The sequence below is a fragment of the Choloepus didactylus genome, chromosome 2, assembly GCF_015220235.1.
Source record: "Choloepus didactylus isolate mChoDid1 chromosome 2, mChoDid1.pri, whole genome shotgun sequence".
In the NCBI taxonomy this organism is placed as follows: Eukaryota; Metazoa; Chordata; class Mammalia; order Pilosa; family Megalonychidae; genus Choloepus; species Choloepus didactylus.
Genome location: NC_051308.1, coordinates 34,266,337 through 34,286,363, shown reverse-complemented (window position 1 = coordinate 34,286,363; position 20,027 = coordinate 34,266,337). Strand labels below are relative to the sequence as shown.

At 35.1% G+C, this 20,027-nt stretch overlaps 1 protein-coding gene across 3 annotated transcripts in view; it reads right to left on the bottom strand.

Annotated features, from left to right (window-relative positions):
• ENAH (ENAH actin regulator) overlaps positions 1-20,027 on the bottom strand; it is a 153,820-nt gene that overhangs the window by 56,463 nt on the left and 77,330 nt on the right. For all 3 annotated transcript variants that reach the window (XM_037822891.1, XM_037822896.1, XM_037822899.1), the window contains exon 3: positions 11,090-11,267. In XM_037822891.1, coding sequence (XP_037678819.1) covers positions 11,090-11,267 — 178 coding nt within the window. The remainder of the gene's footprint in view (positions 1-11,089; positions 11,268-20,027) is intronic.

Below are 20,027 nucleotides of genomic sequence, written 5' to 3'. Positions count from 1 at the left end.
TGTCAGGGATGTGAAGCTTGAAGCTTGAGCTGTATCATCCAAGCAGTGAGACAAAGTATCTACTTAGGGAATAGATACAATTAAAGCAGATTTCCCAATAGAACAGTATCCCTCTGGAGCAGTAAAATAGTTATGGTTTCCTAAAAATAAAACTATAGGCTCAAATAGCTATTCATGTACATAATACTACAAACTACTTCCAATACACTACATATACTTGAGAGCTATTTATGAATCACATTTCTTGGTCCAGACTAATGGTACTGCAGACCACATTTTTAAAAGCATGCATGTATCTTTTGGCCTGTTGAAAGAGATGCTTCAAGTAATTTGATCTTCATGCGCAAGTAAAATCTGCTAGTAAGTGCCATTGCATTAGCAATGTCACTGATTTGGGTTCTGCTAAATTTATTTATACAGTCTAGAACTTAACAGCTTAAATTATTTTGGAAAAACGTAAGGAAGAGAAAACTTAGGCCACAAGTCACACAGTGCTGAGGAAGAAAAGACTTAGAGAGAAGAGAGCCCAGTGGACTAAGTTAAGAGAAATGGAGCTGTCACCAGGTCTGCTGACTTCTCTGTATAAAGGAAGAAAAATCGTTTAAGAGCTAGAAGATCTGAAACACTTTTAACAAATTTTCACAGAAGAAGTAAACTGGCAAAATTGTTTTGGAAAGTGATCTGGTAATATGTACCAAGAATCTAGACTACACATGTCCCTTGATCCCATAATCTATTTCTAAAAATGCACTCCAAAAGAAATAAAACACTGATCAAGATTTATATATTAAAAAGTTTACCTCAAGTATTATTTATGAAAGCAAATAATTAGAAACCATAATTAGGGGAATGACTGAGTAAATTATAGTATACACACAGAGTAGAGTATTATCTAGCCATTAAAAGGGGAAATTATAATGAATTTATTATTAAAGAAACATGATATAAAGTAGAAAGAATCAAGACATAAAACTATATAGAACAGTATGCCCTGAAGTAGGCAACGTTTAAAAAAAAAAAAGGTGACAAAATTTTTATCAATAGCTGCCCATGATTTTCTTTAAAGACCGCTGCATTTCACTACTCTTCCCTCAGCTAAACAAAAACAAAACAACACCAAAAAAATTTCAGGGTGCTTGCTTTAACTTTTTCTCCTCACAGACGATTCCCCAGACTAGGTAAGGTTCTCTAAATTATGTTTTAATAACGTCTTCGACTCCCCTCTCTCAACACTTACGACAAATGTATTTAAATAATAATGTGTGCAAACACTTATTCAGCGTTCTCTCCCACACTAGGCTCTTAAGTTCCATTAGGCCAGGGGCCATGTCTGTACTTGTCACCTACTGTGTGCACACAGTTAGCATTCACTTAGTGTATGTGTGTGTTTAAGGGGTGGGAGATAAGGGAAGGAGACTACCAATAATGTTTAAACTGAGACCAGAGAGAGGGAGTTTAGCCTGGGGGAGGAGGCACTGTGCATCAGAAAGAAGGAACAGGAGGCAAAGGGGCCTGGATGCAGGACGAGTAGTATGTTTAATGCAGAGTCTAGAGAGACAGGCCGCGAAGGATGTGTGAGTCACGTTAAGGAATCCGGACTTTGTTCTAAGAACAATGGAAACTTTTACTCCAAGGTAACTGCAAAGTTAGCTGGTACACACTGCAGCAGGTAAGTAAAACCCTGCTCTACCCGCTTATCAACATAAGGTGGATTTCAAGTATTATCTGCAGAAGAGACTAGAGACCCATTTCCCAGGCATTCATGTCATTTGTACTACTGGGGGTGTAGGATGCTAAAGCTTGAGAAAAATTTTTTTCCTACATAAATGGCTCTGTCATAGCCAAATATCCCTGAAAATTTCCAGATAACAGAAACCACTTGTTTTCTAGTGTGAATCATCTCAGAAATTCAAAACCTTTGAAATGGCAGCTCTACCTTAGAAGAATTATTTTGGTATCTTCACATGGGTAGTAGCATGCTACATTTGCTTATTCCTCTTATATCACCCTGCATTCATTCATGGTACTTACACTGCCCTGCCAATTCAGATATTTCTGACCATGTTTTATATTTTCTATGCAATTAATAGCCCCTTGAGGTCAGCAATTTTGAATTACTCATTTTTGTTTCTCTCTTAGAAAGTAACATTGTACACCTTGCATTGTGTTTTAAAAGGTGTACAACTAAATCAGTTCACTTTGACATTTCTTCTTTCAGATTTTAAGACCATCTATCTCTTAGGAATTCTTATGGATGAATGCAATAATGTCACAATATTCTTTATAGATAATGTGCTGATTTTCAAAGATATCACTATTAATACCATCTTCAAAAGAATGATTAGAATTTTCCCATATTGTCTAGATCGTTAAACAGTAATGTTAATTCAGAGCCAGTTGCACCAATGCGAGCATGCTCTTTGCCGAATACTAACATGGAAACCACAATGGCACACGTCCACACTTACTATATAAAAGCATTTCTGAAATTAAAGTGTAAAAACTATGAAATAGGTGTGGTTGCCACTGCATGTTGTGATTGGTCACACAGAGCAGAAATGGTTCCAGCAATTAATTCCTTATCATCATTGGGCAAGAAGATAGATCTTATTCTATTAAAGCAACCCTCCCACCCTTATCCCTTGTATCCTTGTTTAATGATGAAAACTCCTACAAAGAAGTACCAGAGTACCAGAAGTTTTTTTATTGTTTAAAATCAAGCAACAAATATGATTAAAATTCATGAGTGAATTTTAAAGTAAAGTAACTGCATCCAAATTACTATTCTCATTCAGGATAAGCAAAATCATGGATGACATCCTAGAGTCACTGCAGCACTATCAATTAAATTTCAAGCTTATTGTAAAATAAAGCCTTGCCTATGAAAAAATGCAATATTAGACTTAGTAATAGTCAAACTAAAGCAGCTTTCTCAAACACCTAGCAATCAAAAATGTGAAAGGCATAGAAACAGTATTTTAAAAATTCATTTATACAATCTAAATAATATAACATAAAAAGAGAAGCCACAAATACACCAAGTAACCAGAAACAGAAGAACATGAATTTAAGCGTCAGAGAAAGCAACAAGCTATACTGAACAAATGAGACAGATCTGAGATACAAGTATTTCTCATATTAATCCACAGTCATTTTCTGATCCCAGTGCCAGTTCTCAACTGTAAGATAGTTCTTTTAGGTGAAAAGGAGATCAGAAAGCAAAAGCAGAAAGGGAGACCAAGGAAAAAGAAGTTAAAGTCAGCAGCCTTCCAAGAGAATTTCACCCTCATGCCCTAAGGCATCCATTGTAGGTAAAGAATTAACCAGTCGAGAGATTGGCCAACTAAATCTTTTTCTGTAGGGCTGAATTCTTTCATAGAACTTGGTTGTGCAAGGCTAGAAGAGAGGCTGGAAATTGAGGCTGCAAGCTGTCACCAGTAGGGCCAAAGAAACCGGAAGCTTAATTCAGCAGCCCCCTAACCTTTTCAAAAGCTAGAAACCCTTTTATTATACTAACCAATCCCCCTCGCACTCCATATTTAGAGTAAGTCTGTGCAAAGAAAGTTTGTTTATCATTAATCTTTGTTCTTTCCCAAGTAATAGAAGATATATAATTGGTCATGTTCAATTCAGATACTGTGACTAACTTTCCTTATTAGTAATCTGGCACAATCAATCACCTGATCCCCAAACTTTAAAAATGATAACTAACAGTTCTGATTAATTTTAGATAGGAACCTCTAAAGATTGGTAAATTATAGCCCCCAAAAGAGAAGTTTAATATTTGAGTTAATAAATATAACCCTATCACTGGAATGCAGAATGTATGTACATTGCTTATTTAGTTTTTCAAAACATTAAAAATGATCTCAGACCAACTTAAATAGTTTTGTGGGTGCCAAGCTGAAAATCACGGTTCTAATCTGCACTGAACTGTCTCACAAGGAAAAGGACATTCATACATAACACACAGGATAACTCTGTTGATAAATTACTAAACTCTGGGCTTAACAAATTCATTCTCTAATTTCACTTTAATTTAATTAAGAAATTAATGAAGTGTTTTTGTCACAGTGTAAACTATCAAAGCCAAAAGGTGTCTATGCACTTTTCTTTCTAAAACCTGGACTCAGGTTTACAGTAAAAACTCAAACTTATGCTTAACTACATTTTCATTTTTCATATATTTCTCTCAAACTATAGATTTTCTTAATATAGCAGAAGTAATTTTAGGTACCACATCACCAACAAACAAATACGATACTCTCCCAGAAAGCACTATTCTTATTATGTGAGAAGGTGTCACCAGAATTCTTTTTCTTTTTTGGAGTTTGAATCCTTGAGGTTTATTTAGAAACATTTCCCAAACAGCCTTAACACTGAAAGTGTTAGATCTAATTTTACGAGTCCTATTCAGATAACTCCTTAGAAGTAAACTCAGTACATGAAAATTCATAACCACAGAACTTATCAAACCTTTATGCCAGATATACTCCAAGACAAAGCACTGATGCTAACCATGGTAGTTAGGGAGGAAGAGAAGAAGGCTTAATAAAACTTAAGTGTTCTAAACACAACATTTTGGGATAAACAAGATAGGCTGTACATTAAACTCATAGGGAACATGTAGAGCATATACAGAACTCATTTTTAATGAAAAAAAATTATACTTAAGGGGATGGAGGACAAATAGCACAATATGGTTTCCTGTTTAAACTCACCTGATTTTATCACTGTACTCTCTTCTATTTGAACTTGTTTCTCTACTCTTACTGTTTCTGCCTCCACTCAGGAACTGAATGCTTGTTTTTCAGCCTCCAGTAGCTCTCCTTTCAACCCTCTGTTGGCTTTCTGAAATACGGCTTTGTTTATATTATTCCACTTGCTCAAAAACTTACACTAAATCTCTGTCACCCATAGTTCTCAAAGGCCCTTTTTAATCAGACCTGTCTTTCTGCCTTTATTCCCACCAGCCCAACCAAAGAATCCCCGGCTCTGCAACTACATCCCATTCTTTCTACTTTTGTACTCAGATGCTACCCTCCTGGGCTTCATATGCCTTTCCCCCTCATCTCTTCATGCCTACATTTTACCCTTCTACTCATTTTTCCAAGAGCCAGCCATCTTGTCGTTACAATTACCCGATTGCTCCAGTTAGAAGAATGTCCTCCCCCTTTTATACCCACAGCACAGTGTACTTCAGATATAACTTTCTCTCTCTTACTGAAGTTGTACCTTATCTCCCCTATAAGAGGCAAGATTTGTGTCTAACTTTCTCTTGCATATAGATACACTCAAACAAAACAAAAAATGTGTTTAACAGGCTGTAGACAAAGAGAAGAGAGTAGAGAAAATTTGAGAGTCCCTCCACTACCTAAGCAAGTTAATCAACACAGTAGAATTTTCTATCTTTAATCAAAACTGACATTTTATAGTTTAACAATACTAATGTCTTTACTTCATTTAATTTCCAAAACAATAGCCTAACATAGGTATTAACATGATCCATGTTAATAAAGAAAGAGCTTTAGAGAAGACAACCTGCCACCAGAGGCAGAGGCAAATCTGGAACAGACGTCTTTTGACCACAAGTCCAAGTTCTTTTCACTAAATCACAGTGAAGACCTATTATCTCATCCTAAACTGACTCCTCAAAAACCTTTTTAAAAACGTTTTTTGAAGATCTTGAATTGAAAAGCAAAAGTATATACTAAAAAGAAATGGCCTAAAGACCACAACTGGCCTAAATCTCAGTTGTGGTTCTTCTAGGTAATGTACGACTTTAGAGCAGTCCCACCTCTCCACGCCAATCTCCCCAGTTAGAAAGTGGGAGTGACAATGCTTACAGATTGACCTCACATTAAGGTAAAGATTGTGAGTTTATAAATGGGGAAAACTTTGGAAGTGATGATTATGAGAATGAGGCAGTACACAATAAAGCCCACCAAAAGACTGTCTGTCCTACCCACCTGGCTCCCAAACCTGTTACTTATTTAAATACTGATGGGCAGTTATGCCTTATCTGTCTTAAAATGAAATTTCTCCAGCAAGATTCAGTTGGTTTAGGAAAGCTAAAACAATTGGAAAAACACTGTCCAAAATTACTTTTGGGAAACTTTCCAGGTCTAAATACATGTGATTTTATGAAAGCATTAATACAGTGCCCCAAATGCAGTGTGTCCAAAACCAAATTTGCCATACATTGCCCTCTATTTCCTCCAAAGACATTTCCCATCCTCTTCTTCCCCATCTCTGGTGAATCACTTTAAAATACCATTCTTTCCTTCCTGTCCTGCCCATTAAATCTCACTGACCATAGCAGAAAGAGGCTAAATTCAGGTACAAATGCCATTTATGCTAGCTAGCATCTAGCTGTGGGCTCCTGGGCCAGCTCAGTGACATTCCACAATCCTAATCCCATCTGTAAAATAAGGAAAATACCACCAACCTCGCAGAGCTGTTATAAAGGTTACCAGTAATGTATGTGTCATATTAGTATCTGGCACACAGAGGTGCCCAATAAATAGTAGATCATTATTCCTATCTCAGAATTGTTTCAATGGCTAAATGAGGTCACAGATAGAATGCTTAGCACAATGCCTGGCAGGTACAGTGACCATTAAACACTTCCTCTTCACTCTGTTCCTTTCCTCTCTACCGTTTCGGTTCAGGCCTCATCTTTCTCATCGATATTATTACAACAGCCTCCTAAAATGACCTTCATGCCTGAAACCACATGCTCACCAATCCATCACACTTGTACTAAAGCACACATCTGATCACAGTAAACATTTATTTAGCACCCTACAATGACCCCACCACCTTTGTGATAAAATGCATCGTCCTGAGCAAGAACACAAGGCCTGTCACAACCTTTCCAGTCTACTGTCCTGTCATCAACCCCCAAATAAATTCTCATGTTCAAGCCGCAACTTACTGCATGTGCTCATGCCTCGAAGCCTATCTAAATGGTTCTTCCATCTAGAACGAGGCCTCCCTGTTCAAAACACAGCTCGAGCATCTTCTCCTCTTCAAAGCTTTCCCTGACTCTACAACTCCTGTCAGGTATTCCAAAGGCCTTTCAGCACACTTCAATTATAACATCTCACAAAAGGTATTCTAATTTTGCTGCCCTGTTTCTAGCTCCAGCTCAACTGTGAAATCCCAGAGGGCAAGGGATAGGCCTTTTATTTTAGTATTATTCCCAGTGCCTACCATAGTAACTATGGTCAAATCATGCTTACTTGACAGCATTTTTGTGATACAAGCTTAAAATTGCTCCTATGAATATGTGTAATCCAAAAGGACTGAAAAAATAAGTGTCACTAAAAACAAAGTATTTCTAGAAATTCGACATTCTTTTTTTACCCAATTAACTCCAAAATATAAGTCATGAAGAGAATAAAAACTACTGAGGTAAGATTTACACAAATATTTCTATCGGAAAGCATGTCAGGCCAAATTTTCTTTCAGAAAAAAATGGAGTATCGATATTTATAAAATCTGAGGAAAATATCAAACATAAGGAGGGTATCTTTTGTGTTCTCATTTTCAATACACAAAAAATTAAAACCTAACAAAAGTAGTCTTTTAGTTAATGGTATAATGTTTTGAGATTGACTCTTATCTTTTGGAAAGACATGTTTAATCTTGTTTGAGTAGAACAAAAGCAGTAGAATAATTTTACTGCCTGTTAGATGGTTTTCTTTTAAAACAAATATGGATTTTAAAAATTATTTCCAATTTTGAAATGAATTATAAACTTTTTCAAAATAAAACAGATTGTGAAAATCTCCACCAATAATCACAAGGATTGACTTTATATTTTATATGATCCATAACTACTATCTACAAAAATGCTGTAAATGTAAACTTGATAAATAACACAGAAGCCAAAAACATCAGTCTGGAAAATGCATATGGAACATACTCATTTAAAATTGAGTCAATTTCCATTAGACAAAGAGATACATTACAGCATCTGGTATAAAAGGAGGAGCAGTAATTCAGCTCTTTTTCTAAAATGTTAGAACATGTGACTTGTGTTTTTTAAATTCCAAATATAACTCACTGTATTTAGCACCTTCTGTACTTTCCAGTATATTAGATAATTGCATACCAAGTTAAAAACAAAATAAAGGAAAACATTCCTGCCAACCACCCTTTTCATAAAAGAAATGGAAATACTGAACATATACACAGAGAGTACCTCGTCATGGTCAGTATGATCAGCCCCAAAGGCTGTTTTTCCTTAATTAAAAAGAAAATTTTTTGTTTGAGGATTTGGGGGACTTGGGAGATGAGGTGGCCAGGAAGGGGCAATTGTGTGTTGACTGGTTTTGACAAGAAAGATGAGTCAGTGGTTTTCAAATTTTGCTCTGGAGAACCATGTAGGGGCCTCAGGGCCCCATCAGGGAAGCTTCACTTTTGTCTGTTTGTACACCGAGCTTTTGCAAAAGATTTTGCTTAAGCAAAGGTGTCCATAACTTTAGAAAGTTTGAAAATCGCTGAGGATTAACCATTAATGACAGTCAATGCATAATACTGACATTAACAAAAAATAAATAAATAAGTAGAAATATTCAACATGGACTACCAATAATTCACAATCTTATAATTCATAATCTGTAGTTACTTTATGAATAGTTTCTTTTGCCTTTGGTCAGAGTTTTAATGGTTATATTGTTTAGGGAAGGGAGAGGCAAGTTAAGCTTTTTCAACATGGTACTGGAAAGAAAATAATAGAAGATTTGAATAGGAAATTGGCTGCAAAACCCAAAGCAAACAGCTTTGGCAGGGGAATATGATCAAGCTGAGAGGCTACATTCCTGGGTATGTTTGTTTAGGTGGATGGGGAGGAGGCCCACGGAATAATACTGGGGCAGGATACAAACCTATTCTACTTTAGATATCTACACAAGAAATTATATCCCTTCTCAAGGACACATCTTATTAGCATTTTCCTCTTTCTCTGCTGACACTTCCAAACCAATTAATGGATTAAAAAAATCTGAAATTAGAGTTTAACTCCAAGTAATTTAAGAAAAGTCATTTCCTAAATAAATTATACCATTTAGAATATCTGCCATTTTATTTGCCTTGTTTTCTCAGATGAAAAAACTGCAGAAACAAAAGCTTTCTGCCAGTGATTTGGTCCACAATGCAAGGACATTGCTAGGATAGACCAACTTCTTCCAACATTATCTCTCTTTCCTCAGGCCACGGTATTACTAGTTGAGACTGGGACAAAGACAATAAAGTTTCTAAATCATCTAAGAAGAATGTTATTTCAAAACACTTGTGTAACTAACGAGATGATGAGCAATTTTCTTCCTATTTGCCAAACTTTCTATAACTGAACACTCTACACTATAAAGTAGAAAACATTGTGTCTTAAAGCTTATTACTTTAGAGAATATAATTGAGTTCTTCACATTGACTCACTAATTTCAAAAGATCAAGATCAGAAGAAAAAACATTAATTAGCATTTGCATTTTTAAAGCAAACTATATGACTACTCATTGATAAAAACAATCCTACCAATTTGGTTTTAAAAAAGAAATCAATGACAAGATGAACAACAATAATTTTAACTACTTTTAATTAGTATTATTTAGCTCCTAATATCACTGGATATACTTTGCAAAGTTTAAAAATAAAAATGTTAGTTTGTTCCAAACATGGGAAAACCAAATGCTATTGTCATAAATAGAGAGTCCAAACTTTGGTCCATTAACTACTATGTAACTGATCTATTTAATAAGATATCAAGAATCACAACACTAGTTTCTTCCCTATGGCAAAACTATGGTGGCAGGAAAACAATTCAGACCCTCAACAGAATGCCAACAAGACACTGATACCTGTAAGAAAAGTACAGTGACTTAGAGTGACCATCTCTACACACAAGGGTATTCATACAAGACAGACTTCTCTATTCTATTTTCTGACTTACTGGGAAACTAGAGGATGTTCCAGTGGTTTATTTTCTCAAAACAGACAAACTATAACTCTATACTCAAGTTATTTATAGAGATCTTTAACCTCCTCAAAAGAAGATCTAATATAAAACATCTATAAAGTTTCTGCAAGACCTTTTCTGCAAGACCCAAAACTGTCTTCTTGCTCTGAAAATTCATATTTGAAAGAGAATAACATATAAGCTGGATGCTTCAAATCCCTTTTAGAATAAGGCAAGGTATAAATATAATTTAATATATTTATAACAGTTTTTGATATTCTGTACTTTCAACAAAACATCAAATTTTGGTCTAGAACTTCCCCTAAATAAATTTGGTTTACAGCACACATTTAGGATCACTACTAAATATACAACGTAACAAGAGTAATCATATTTGTATTGCTTCTATATATAATTTATTTTCTGATTATATGTTCATTTTAGAAAGCTCAAAAACTGAAATATGAAAAAAAATCTATATCCCCAAAGAGTTAACCACACATTGATATATTTCTTTTTCGGTCTATTTTTCTAAACCAAAACAGGGCTCATCCCTGAGACATACAGTTTTAAATCCTGTTTTTCAAGTGAATTATTTCTAATCAACATGCAGTGTCAGAGGAGATGCAATTCAGGACTTGTACCACCTGAGGGCACCCCTAAGACCTTAAACAACTTCAAGAATCAAATTTTTATCTGCTAGGATGGTGACCTAGTTGGACTTGTAGCTCCTGGGCTCAACAGTGGTTTGAAGACTGTTTTAGAAAACATGCCTTTCTTCAAAGAAAGTAAGAAAGTAAGATGATGATAAATATGCAGAATTTCTATCCACTGCATCTTCTCTCGGCCTTATCTCCTTGCAACAAAAGTTGAGTTTCTGGAGTAAAATGAACACAACTAAATTATTTCAAATGAGAGTGTTAAACTCTAACGACTCATAGGATTATCCTCCCAGAGTATATGTTTATTATCAACAAACTCGGGTCTACTTTTTTTTGTAAAAGAACAGTAGAAATACAAGAATTGTATCAAATATATACATGTTTTAAAAGTTGGTCAGTAAAGATTTGCCTAAACACATATATAGGACATCAGATCAAAGATAAAAGTAATGCAGGACACCTTACCTGTTTCTTGTGAATTTAACACTTCTAAGGCATGCATCATGGCACTTGCGAAGACATTGGCATCCTCCTTGCTGCCAAAGTTGAGACCATACACCTGTCTAGCATCTCGCCATTGGTGGAAGGTCTGTGTAGCTTGATTGTACTTCAGCCCTTTAGGAATGGCACAATTTATCACGACCTACAAGACAGTAATTCCTTGTAAAGCCAAGCTAATAAATGCAAAAATCAAGGAAGATGCAACAAATCCTGATTGGATATATTCATTCAAGCCTGTTCCTAACAGACCTTAGCAAAAATAGAACAATTATCCATAAAAATCTGTCTGCAGAAAGGTGATGGAAGTTAAGCTGTCTGATCATGGCAAAGGTCTGGACTTAAAACCGAAAATCAGTGGAACAAAAGAAAATTTTTCTCTTTCAAATACATTTTAACCTATTTTGTTGAAGTATTACAGATACAAAAGAGTGTACATATAAATCAATCAGTGGACATTCCCATGTAGCCAATATCCTGATCAAGAAATAGAACATAGGATTCTAAGTATCAATGATGCATTGAAGGCAAACATGTTTGTAAATGGTTGTTTAAAGGCATGTAACCCAGGAGTAGCACCACAAACCTAAATAAGCGTTAGCATGATATAACGTACGACACTGGTGCAGAGGGTTAACAACAGGGTGATATGGAAAAACTACCCATTAGACATTAATGACTATAATTAATAGGAATATCTTACCAACTCTACACTAATGCTAGTGATAAATAATTAGCAGCTGATAAGAGCTCTGGGATGTATTACGTTACGATAATTGTTTCAAGTTGAGAGTGATGAAAATTGTACAACTAGGTGAAGGTAACGTAAGAAACTGATCGTTTATCTTGGGATAGAAGATATATTAAGTAAAGTTAGGAACCCACTACTTAATAAATCAAACCCTCGACTTGAGGCTTGCACTTGTGAAATTTAGGGTTGTAAATAGGAGGCTGAGCCCTCCTATACTTATGCCTAAGAGACACCTCCAGGGAACCTCCTTTGTTGTTCAGATGTGGCCTTTCTCTCTCAAAGCCCAACTCAGCAAATAAATTCATTAACCTCCCCCCCAATAAGGGACATGACTCCCAGGAATAAGCCTGGCCCTGGCAGCCAGGGACTGAAAAGGCCTACTTGACCAAAAAGGGGAAAAAAGAAAGGTAACAAGCTGAGGTCACAGTGGCTGAGAGATCCCAAATAGAGTCAAGAGGCTTTCCTGAAGGTTTCTGTTATGCAAGCTCCAGCTAGACATCCCAAATGGCCACAGTTTGCCATGCCCTTACCAAAAGTAGTCCCCAAATACCTAGGACCCTACCTGAGATTCTATAAAAGAAGCATTCGCTAAGTTTTATCTTTCAGAAACTTAAATCCACCAGAGTGTTCCTACACCAGACAAGTACTAAAACTGAGAGGCAACAGCCTCTTTAAGATCAACTATCAGATGCAGCCCCCTTCCCCATACTGTCAACAACCCCTTTCAATATAAACAAGTTAGGGTGCTTCTAGACATCCCTGAAGATGAACAAAGATATTAAGTGAGAGGAAGGGATAGCAACAAATAAGGTAAGATTTAACAAAGGTCTATGAATACTGGCTTTACATATTTTTTGGATGCTGGGGTGTTGGAATGGCTGGAAGGGGGTAAATGTCATGGTGGAACTGTAGCCGACAGCATCCTTTGGGATTGGCTCTATAGATGCTCACTGAATTGTACCTTGAAGGTCTTCATCCTTCTGTATATAACTTGTACTGCATAATAAGGAAAGAACTGAAGCTGTGGAAATGTAACCCATAGCAATTTTTGAAATTACCTATATGACTGCTTGTTGAGCTATACATCGAGAGATGACAACTTCTATGTGTATGTTACATTTTATAATAATGGAAATGGCTGAAGTTGTGGAACTGTGACCCATAACATTCTTTGAAATTTGCTAACTACTTGTGAAATCGTACTTTGAAAGTTATCACTGTTATGTATATATATATGTTAAAGTTCACAATTTAAAAAAAAGAGGGGAAAAAAAAGAAATAGAACATAAATGCCAGAAGTGCCCCCCAAAACCCCTCACACCTCCCAAAAGGTACTAGCCATACTTCTAACATCATAAATTAGTTCCACAAGTTTCTGGATTTTATATAAATGTAGTTACACAATATTATATATTATAATGTCTACTTGCTTTCCCTCAAAAAATGTTTATGAGAAGCATCCATTTTGGTGTTGTGTAGTTGCAGTGTGTTTATTTTCATTGATCTAAGGTGTTTTATTGTATAAATCAAGTTTATTTATCCATTTTCCCATTAATGAACATTTGGGTTATTTCCAGTTTGAGGATATCACAAACAGTGATGCTATGGACATTCTGTTAAATACCTTCGATACATACAAGCACACATTTTTGTTGGGCATTTACCCAGGAGTGGAGAGGAATTGTAAAGGGCCATGAGTATGTCCAACTTTAGTAGATAACACCAAACAGCTTTCCACAGCCATATATGAAAGCTACTATTATTCCACGAATTATGCAATTTTACCATTGGTATTGTCGGCCTTTATTTTAGCAATTCTGGTGGGTATGAATACTGTCATTGTTTTCAGTTTAGGTTTTCCAGACCACTAATGAGATTTAGTACCTTTTCATGTTTTATTGGTTATCTGTCTTTCCTCTTTTGTGAATACCTACTTAAATTAAATCTCTTACCCATTTTTGTATTGAGTTGTCCATTTCTTTATTGATTTTTAGGAGTCCTTTATATAAATTCCAGATATGATCCCACTGTTGGTTATACATATTGCTAATATCTTATCCCATTCTATGGCTTGTCTCTTCATGCTATTTATGGTGTCATTTGATAAACAGTTCTTAATTTGTATTCATTACATTTAATGTAAATTATTTATAAACCTGTGCCTAAATGTATAATCTTCTATCTGATTAGACTCCTGTCATATGCCTTTGCCTGTTTTCTTGGCTTCTTTTCGAGTTTATCATTATCTTCCTCCATCAGTGGTCTAGTTTGCTAATGCTGCCGGAATGCAAAACACCAGAGACGGACTGGCTTTTATAAAAGGGGGGTTTACTTGGTTACACAGTTACAGTCTTAAGGCCATAAAGTGTCCAAGGTAACACATCAGCAATCAGGTACCTTCACTGGAGGATGGCCAATGGTGTCCGGAAAACCTGTTAGCTGAGTAACAGGAGTGGCTGGTGTCTGCTACAAAGTTCTGGGTTCAAAATGGCTTTCTGCCAGGACATTCCTCTCTAGGCTGCAGTTCCTCACAAATGTCACTCTCAGTTGCTCTTGGGGCGTTTGTCCTCTCTTAGCCTCTCCAGAGCAAAAGTCTGCTTTCAACGGCCGTCTTCAAACTGTCTCTCATCTGCAGCTCCTTTCTCAGCTCTTGGGCATTCTTCAGTGTCCCTCTTGGCTGTAGCAAGCTCCCTCCTTCTGTCTCAGCTTATATAGTGCTCCGGTAAACTAATCAAGGCCCATGCTGAATGGGTGGAGCCACACCTCCATGGAAATTATCTCATCAGAGTTATCATCTACGGTTGGGTGGGGCACATCTCCATGGAAACACTCAAAGAATTCTAATCTAATCAGCACTAAAATGTCTGCCCCACAAGATTGCATCAAAGAATATAGCTTTTTCTGGGGGGCATAATACATTCAAACCGGCACAATCAGCTTGCTAGGTTTTACATTTTTCACTATTCTCTCAGTTGTCACCTAGAGATTAACAACAGGTATCTCAGATTTATCAAAGACAAACATAAATTAAGACTTTTACCTTTTCTTCAAAAATACAAGGTGGACCTTAGAATACCTGATCTCAAATAACACTCACTTTCCCATGTCCATCTCCAGGCTCCTATGTCATTTTTTAAAAAGGTACTTTAATTTTCTGTATATTTTAAGCCATACCTACGACACGTTATTATTAGTTCCACACAGTCAATCAATGTTCTTTTAGATCTACCCAATGTATACCCTTCCTGTTGCTTTTTATTCTTTCTGCCCTCTCCAAGCCTCCATTGTGTCCATTTTTTCATCTTAAACAACACTTTAGAATTTCTTTCAATGCAGGTCTCTTCTCTATATGTTTGTCAGAAAATATCTTTATTTCACCTTAAGTTTTGAATTAGGTATGGAATTCTAGTTTGTCATTTGTTTCAGTACTTTGAAATTCACTGCCTTCTAGTTTTTGTTGTTTATATTCAGAAGTCATCTGACAGTTTTCTGTTGCTACTTTAAAGTCTCCTCTTTTTTTTGTTGTTTTTTTTTGTTTTTTACTGACTGCTCTTAAGATTTTTTCTTTAAATTTAGTTTACAGTGATTTTAATATGATGCATATATATAGAATTTTATTTGTATCTATCCTGTTTAAGGTGTATGGTATTTCTAAGATGAAGTTTTTTCATCATTTTTGGAAAATCCCTGTCCATTATCTCTTCAATTATTGCTTCTGCCCCATTCTCTCTTCTTCCTCTAGAAATCCAATTACACATACATTTTACTTCTTCACTGTATTCCCTAAGTTCTTTTTTCATGTCTATATTTTGCTCTCTTGGTTACCTTCTGAATATTTTCTTCTGACCTATATTCCTGTTTATTAATTTCTTTTAGCTGCTTGTAATCTGCTGTAAAACTGATCCATCATTGAGTCGTTATTTTTCAATTCTAGAATTTCCATTTGATTCTTCGAAAAGAATCTCTGCTGAAATTCTCAGCCTTGTCTTTTATTAAGCAGTTATTTTTGTTAATTTTGTTTAATGCAGTTTTACTGAGCTACAGCCACACACAGTATAACCCATCCAAGGAATACAACCAATGATTCACAGTATCACTACACAGCTGTGCATTCATCACAATTTCAACATTTTCATTACTCAAAAAAAAAAAGAAAGAAAGAAAAAAGAATACCCAAAGCACTCCATACCCCTTATCCCTACCTATTATTTATTTATTTATGTCTTTATTTTATTACTCATCTGCCCATACACTGGATAAAGGGAGAACCACAGTTATTTTGAAGTCAATTTATGATAACTGCATTAACTAGATTCCTCAGTGGATCTGTTTCTGGTAACTGTTCCATGTCTTCTCATATACCTGGTTATTTTGATTGAGTACCAGACATTGTGTACAGACAATTACAGGGATATTTGGGGGCCTACAATATTATATTTTTCCTGAGAAGATTTACATTTGCCTCTGGCAAGAAGCTAGGAAAACAATCCAATATCACATTAACCCAAACAGTGATTGAAATGAGTGGAAGCTGGATTTCAGTTCTTGTAAAGGCCAGTGTAATTCTTGAGTCAAACGGCCTCCCAGGGTGTGGTGCTTCTGGGTGCCTGGGGGATTACAAAGATACCACCCCTCATTAGCAGGCCCTAACTCTCATTTTTGTTCTACCAGTCCCAGGAGTCTGTCAAAAGCTTTGCTTAGCTTCTCAGTTTCCTCTTTCAGCAATGACACATGCACTGAGGCAAACAAGAGGCTCAAAAGGCTGGGCTCACCTCTCTGGCTCTTTCTTCTTCCAGACCATGGACCCATCATTCTCCACTGTCACACAAGCGCCGAGTAGATTTTTAAAAAAACATTCTGTCCACCTGTTTTACTTGTTCTCAGAAGAAGGCTACGTGTCTGCCAATACCCAAGCTTGAATTTTAAAAATATACCTATGATGACGGCTTCTTGTGTGGTTTTTATAAATCTTGGGATAGGGGGCCACAATTTTTAGCTACTAGAAACTCAAAGCTACTAGAATTTAAAACTATCAGAAAATATTAAAAACCATTTTAAGGCAAAAGTATATCCTACGTGGCGAATCACTTAAATGAGCAGAAAAAAAGATGTGTTACGTTTACTTATTTCAACTGTTCATAACAGAATGTTAGAAAAAGATGAGAAAAACATTACTAGAAACAAAATGATAGTATCTAAGCAATTGATTCACTTCACTTTTTTCAAGAGAAGAAATTTTTAATTTTGACTCAATTATTTCATTCACTTCTTTCTTTCAAGGACAGACAATACTGCTGATAATCTCAAAAAGCTTATATCGTCATTTAATAATAATTACTTATTGGAACGTCCACTAAGCATGTTGCCAGGCTTGGGTTTCACATTCATTCTAAATTCTGTACTTCAGACCCAATGAGTCCAGGTAAATGTTGCTGTTCCACCCCTTTTAGCTTGATTATACAGGAATGCAGTAAACACCCATTCTTCTTTGTGACTTGGCTCAAGATCTTATCTAGTCTATGAAGTCATCAGGAACTCGTTCCCCTTTTTCTTTCTTTCTTTTTTTTTTTAACAAGCTAATGATTTCTTTATGCCCTCCCTGCAATACATATTTACATTTATCACAGCAAACACTTTATTTACTTATTTACTGACTGACATACTTACATCCCCATTCTTCACTTCAATATCCCTTCGAGGTCAAGAACTTTTATTATCCATGTATATACAACCTAAGCACTGTACCTAAAACATAATAGGAACTTAAGTGTTAAGTAGAGAATGGAGTATTTTAATATATATTTACATATTATATGTAATATATTATATTACATATAACATATTAATATTATATATTATATATAATATGCAATATAATGTAATATAATAATTATATGTTATATGTAATATTTACATAATATGCAAATATTCAATTTTACAAATAAATGGTGGATGTTCTTTAACTGCTCTTACCACAGAAAGTTTAGATGTTTAATAAATTATAATGACGTGCTTCCCTTAGAACAGTCTGATAACCAAATAAGAAATGCAACAAGGCCCCCAGAAATGACAGGAAACCAATTACTTATTAGATTTATTCCTAGGTACACGGTATTTTATTGGTACTTTAAATAGTATCTATAAAATTATATTTTCTAATTGTTTATTGATAGTTATACAAAAATGGACTGATTTTTATAAATGGATCTTCTATCCAGCAACCTTGCTGAATAATCTTGTTAGTTACAATGGTTTACACACAAATACTCTCAGGATTTTCTATATAGACAATTAGATCATCTGTCAATAATGTCAGTTCTGTTTCTTCCTTTCCAATCGTTATAGCTTTCATTTCTTCATCTTTGTATGACTAGGTTAGCCAGAACCTCCTCTGCAATGCTGGAATAAAGCTACTAAAGCTGAAATTCTCAATTTATTCTTGAATTTAATAAAATGCTCCCAATAGTGTACCATCCCATAGGTTGTTTGCTGCAGGCTTATATTATACACGTTATAATACAAAAATTCATTTTTACACTAAACGTATTGAGAATTCTTACGAACAATTAAAATTTTATTCCATGCTTTTTTGGAATCTTATTTCTTGCTTGTTTTCTCCAGTCAATCGCATTAACAATTTATGTAACATTAAGCTATCTTTATATTACTGATATGAAGATAAACCCCTGTGGTTAAGAGGTGAATTTTTTCATACATATTACTGCATTTAGTTGTTAATATTTTACTAAGGATTTTATATTTGTGTTCATAAGTGACACTGGCTTATTTTTCTCTCTAAAACTATTCTACTATACTTTAAATACCAAAATTATACTAGCCTCATAAAATATTATTCTCTCGAACAATTTACATAAAACAAGCAGTATCTTGAAGGCTTTCAGATTTCATTTATAAATACTCTGGACCCTCCTCCCCTTTTAAGTTTTGGGTAGATTATTAACTATTAATTCATTTTATGATTGTAAGATCTATTAAGTTTTCTACTTTTTCAGCCAGTTTGGGAAAATGATATTTTTCTATTAATGGCCCATTTATTGGCACAAAGTTTTTCTAACATTCTTACAATTTTTAAATTTCCCTACTATAACTAAAGTTGCATCCTTCAATCTTTTTATTTTGAAATACTTTGAAATTTACAGGTTACAAAAAAAAAAAAAAATCAAACCCCAGAGAATTACAACATACACCATCTCCAGATACCCAGATCCACCAGTATTAGCATTTTGCCACATCAATCTATCTATCCATCTATATGTCTGCATGTCTATCAACCCATTTTCTGAACATGAGAGTCCCTTGAACACTTAATACTACACACGTCATAAAAACAAGGATACTGACTTGATATTGACTTATGTAACCACCCTAGTGCAGTTATCAAGAAATCCAACACTGATAATAAAGCTTACAGCCTTTATTCCAATGTTTTATATGTCCCAATTATGTTCTTTTGAGCCTTTTTTTCTCCTTCTCTTATTATTTCTCATCCAGGATCATGTATTGTATTTGTCAGTGTCTCTTTGGTTGCTCTTTTTTTTTTAATTGTGAGTACATTTATATAACAAAAACTTTCCCCATCACAACCACGCCCAAGCATACCATTCAGTGAGATTAATCATATTCACAATGTTGCAGTACCCTCAGCACCTTCCATTACTAAAATTGTTCTATCTCCCCAAATGGAAACCCTAATCTCTTTCTGCTTTAGCTCCTATTCCCACTCCCACTCCCCCAAGCAAACTATATTCTACTTTCTATCTCTATGACAGAGACAGACAGAAATACTTGTCTATTTTCTTTGTAATTACCATGGGGCTTAAATTTTTTTAACATCCTAAATCTATAATAAATTCATCTGCTTTTGTTCCCAACTTAACTTCAATAGCATATACAAACTATGTTCCTATACCCCTTCATCCCCTGACCTTAACATAGTTCTTAATGTTACAAATTATGTTTATACATTATGAGTCCCAAACCAATCATTTATCATTACATTTTATGAATTTGCCTTTTAGAACCTATAGGAAGTAAAAAGTGGAGTTACAAACCAAGAAATACAATAATACTGGTACTTATATTTACCCATGTCATTATCTTTACCAGAGATCTTTATTTCCCCACGAGGCTTTG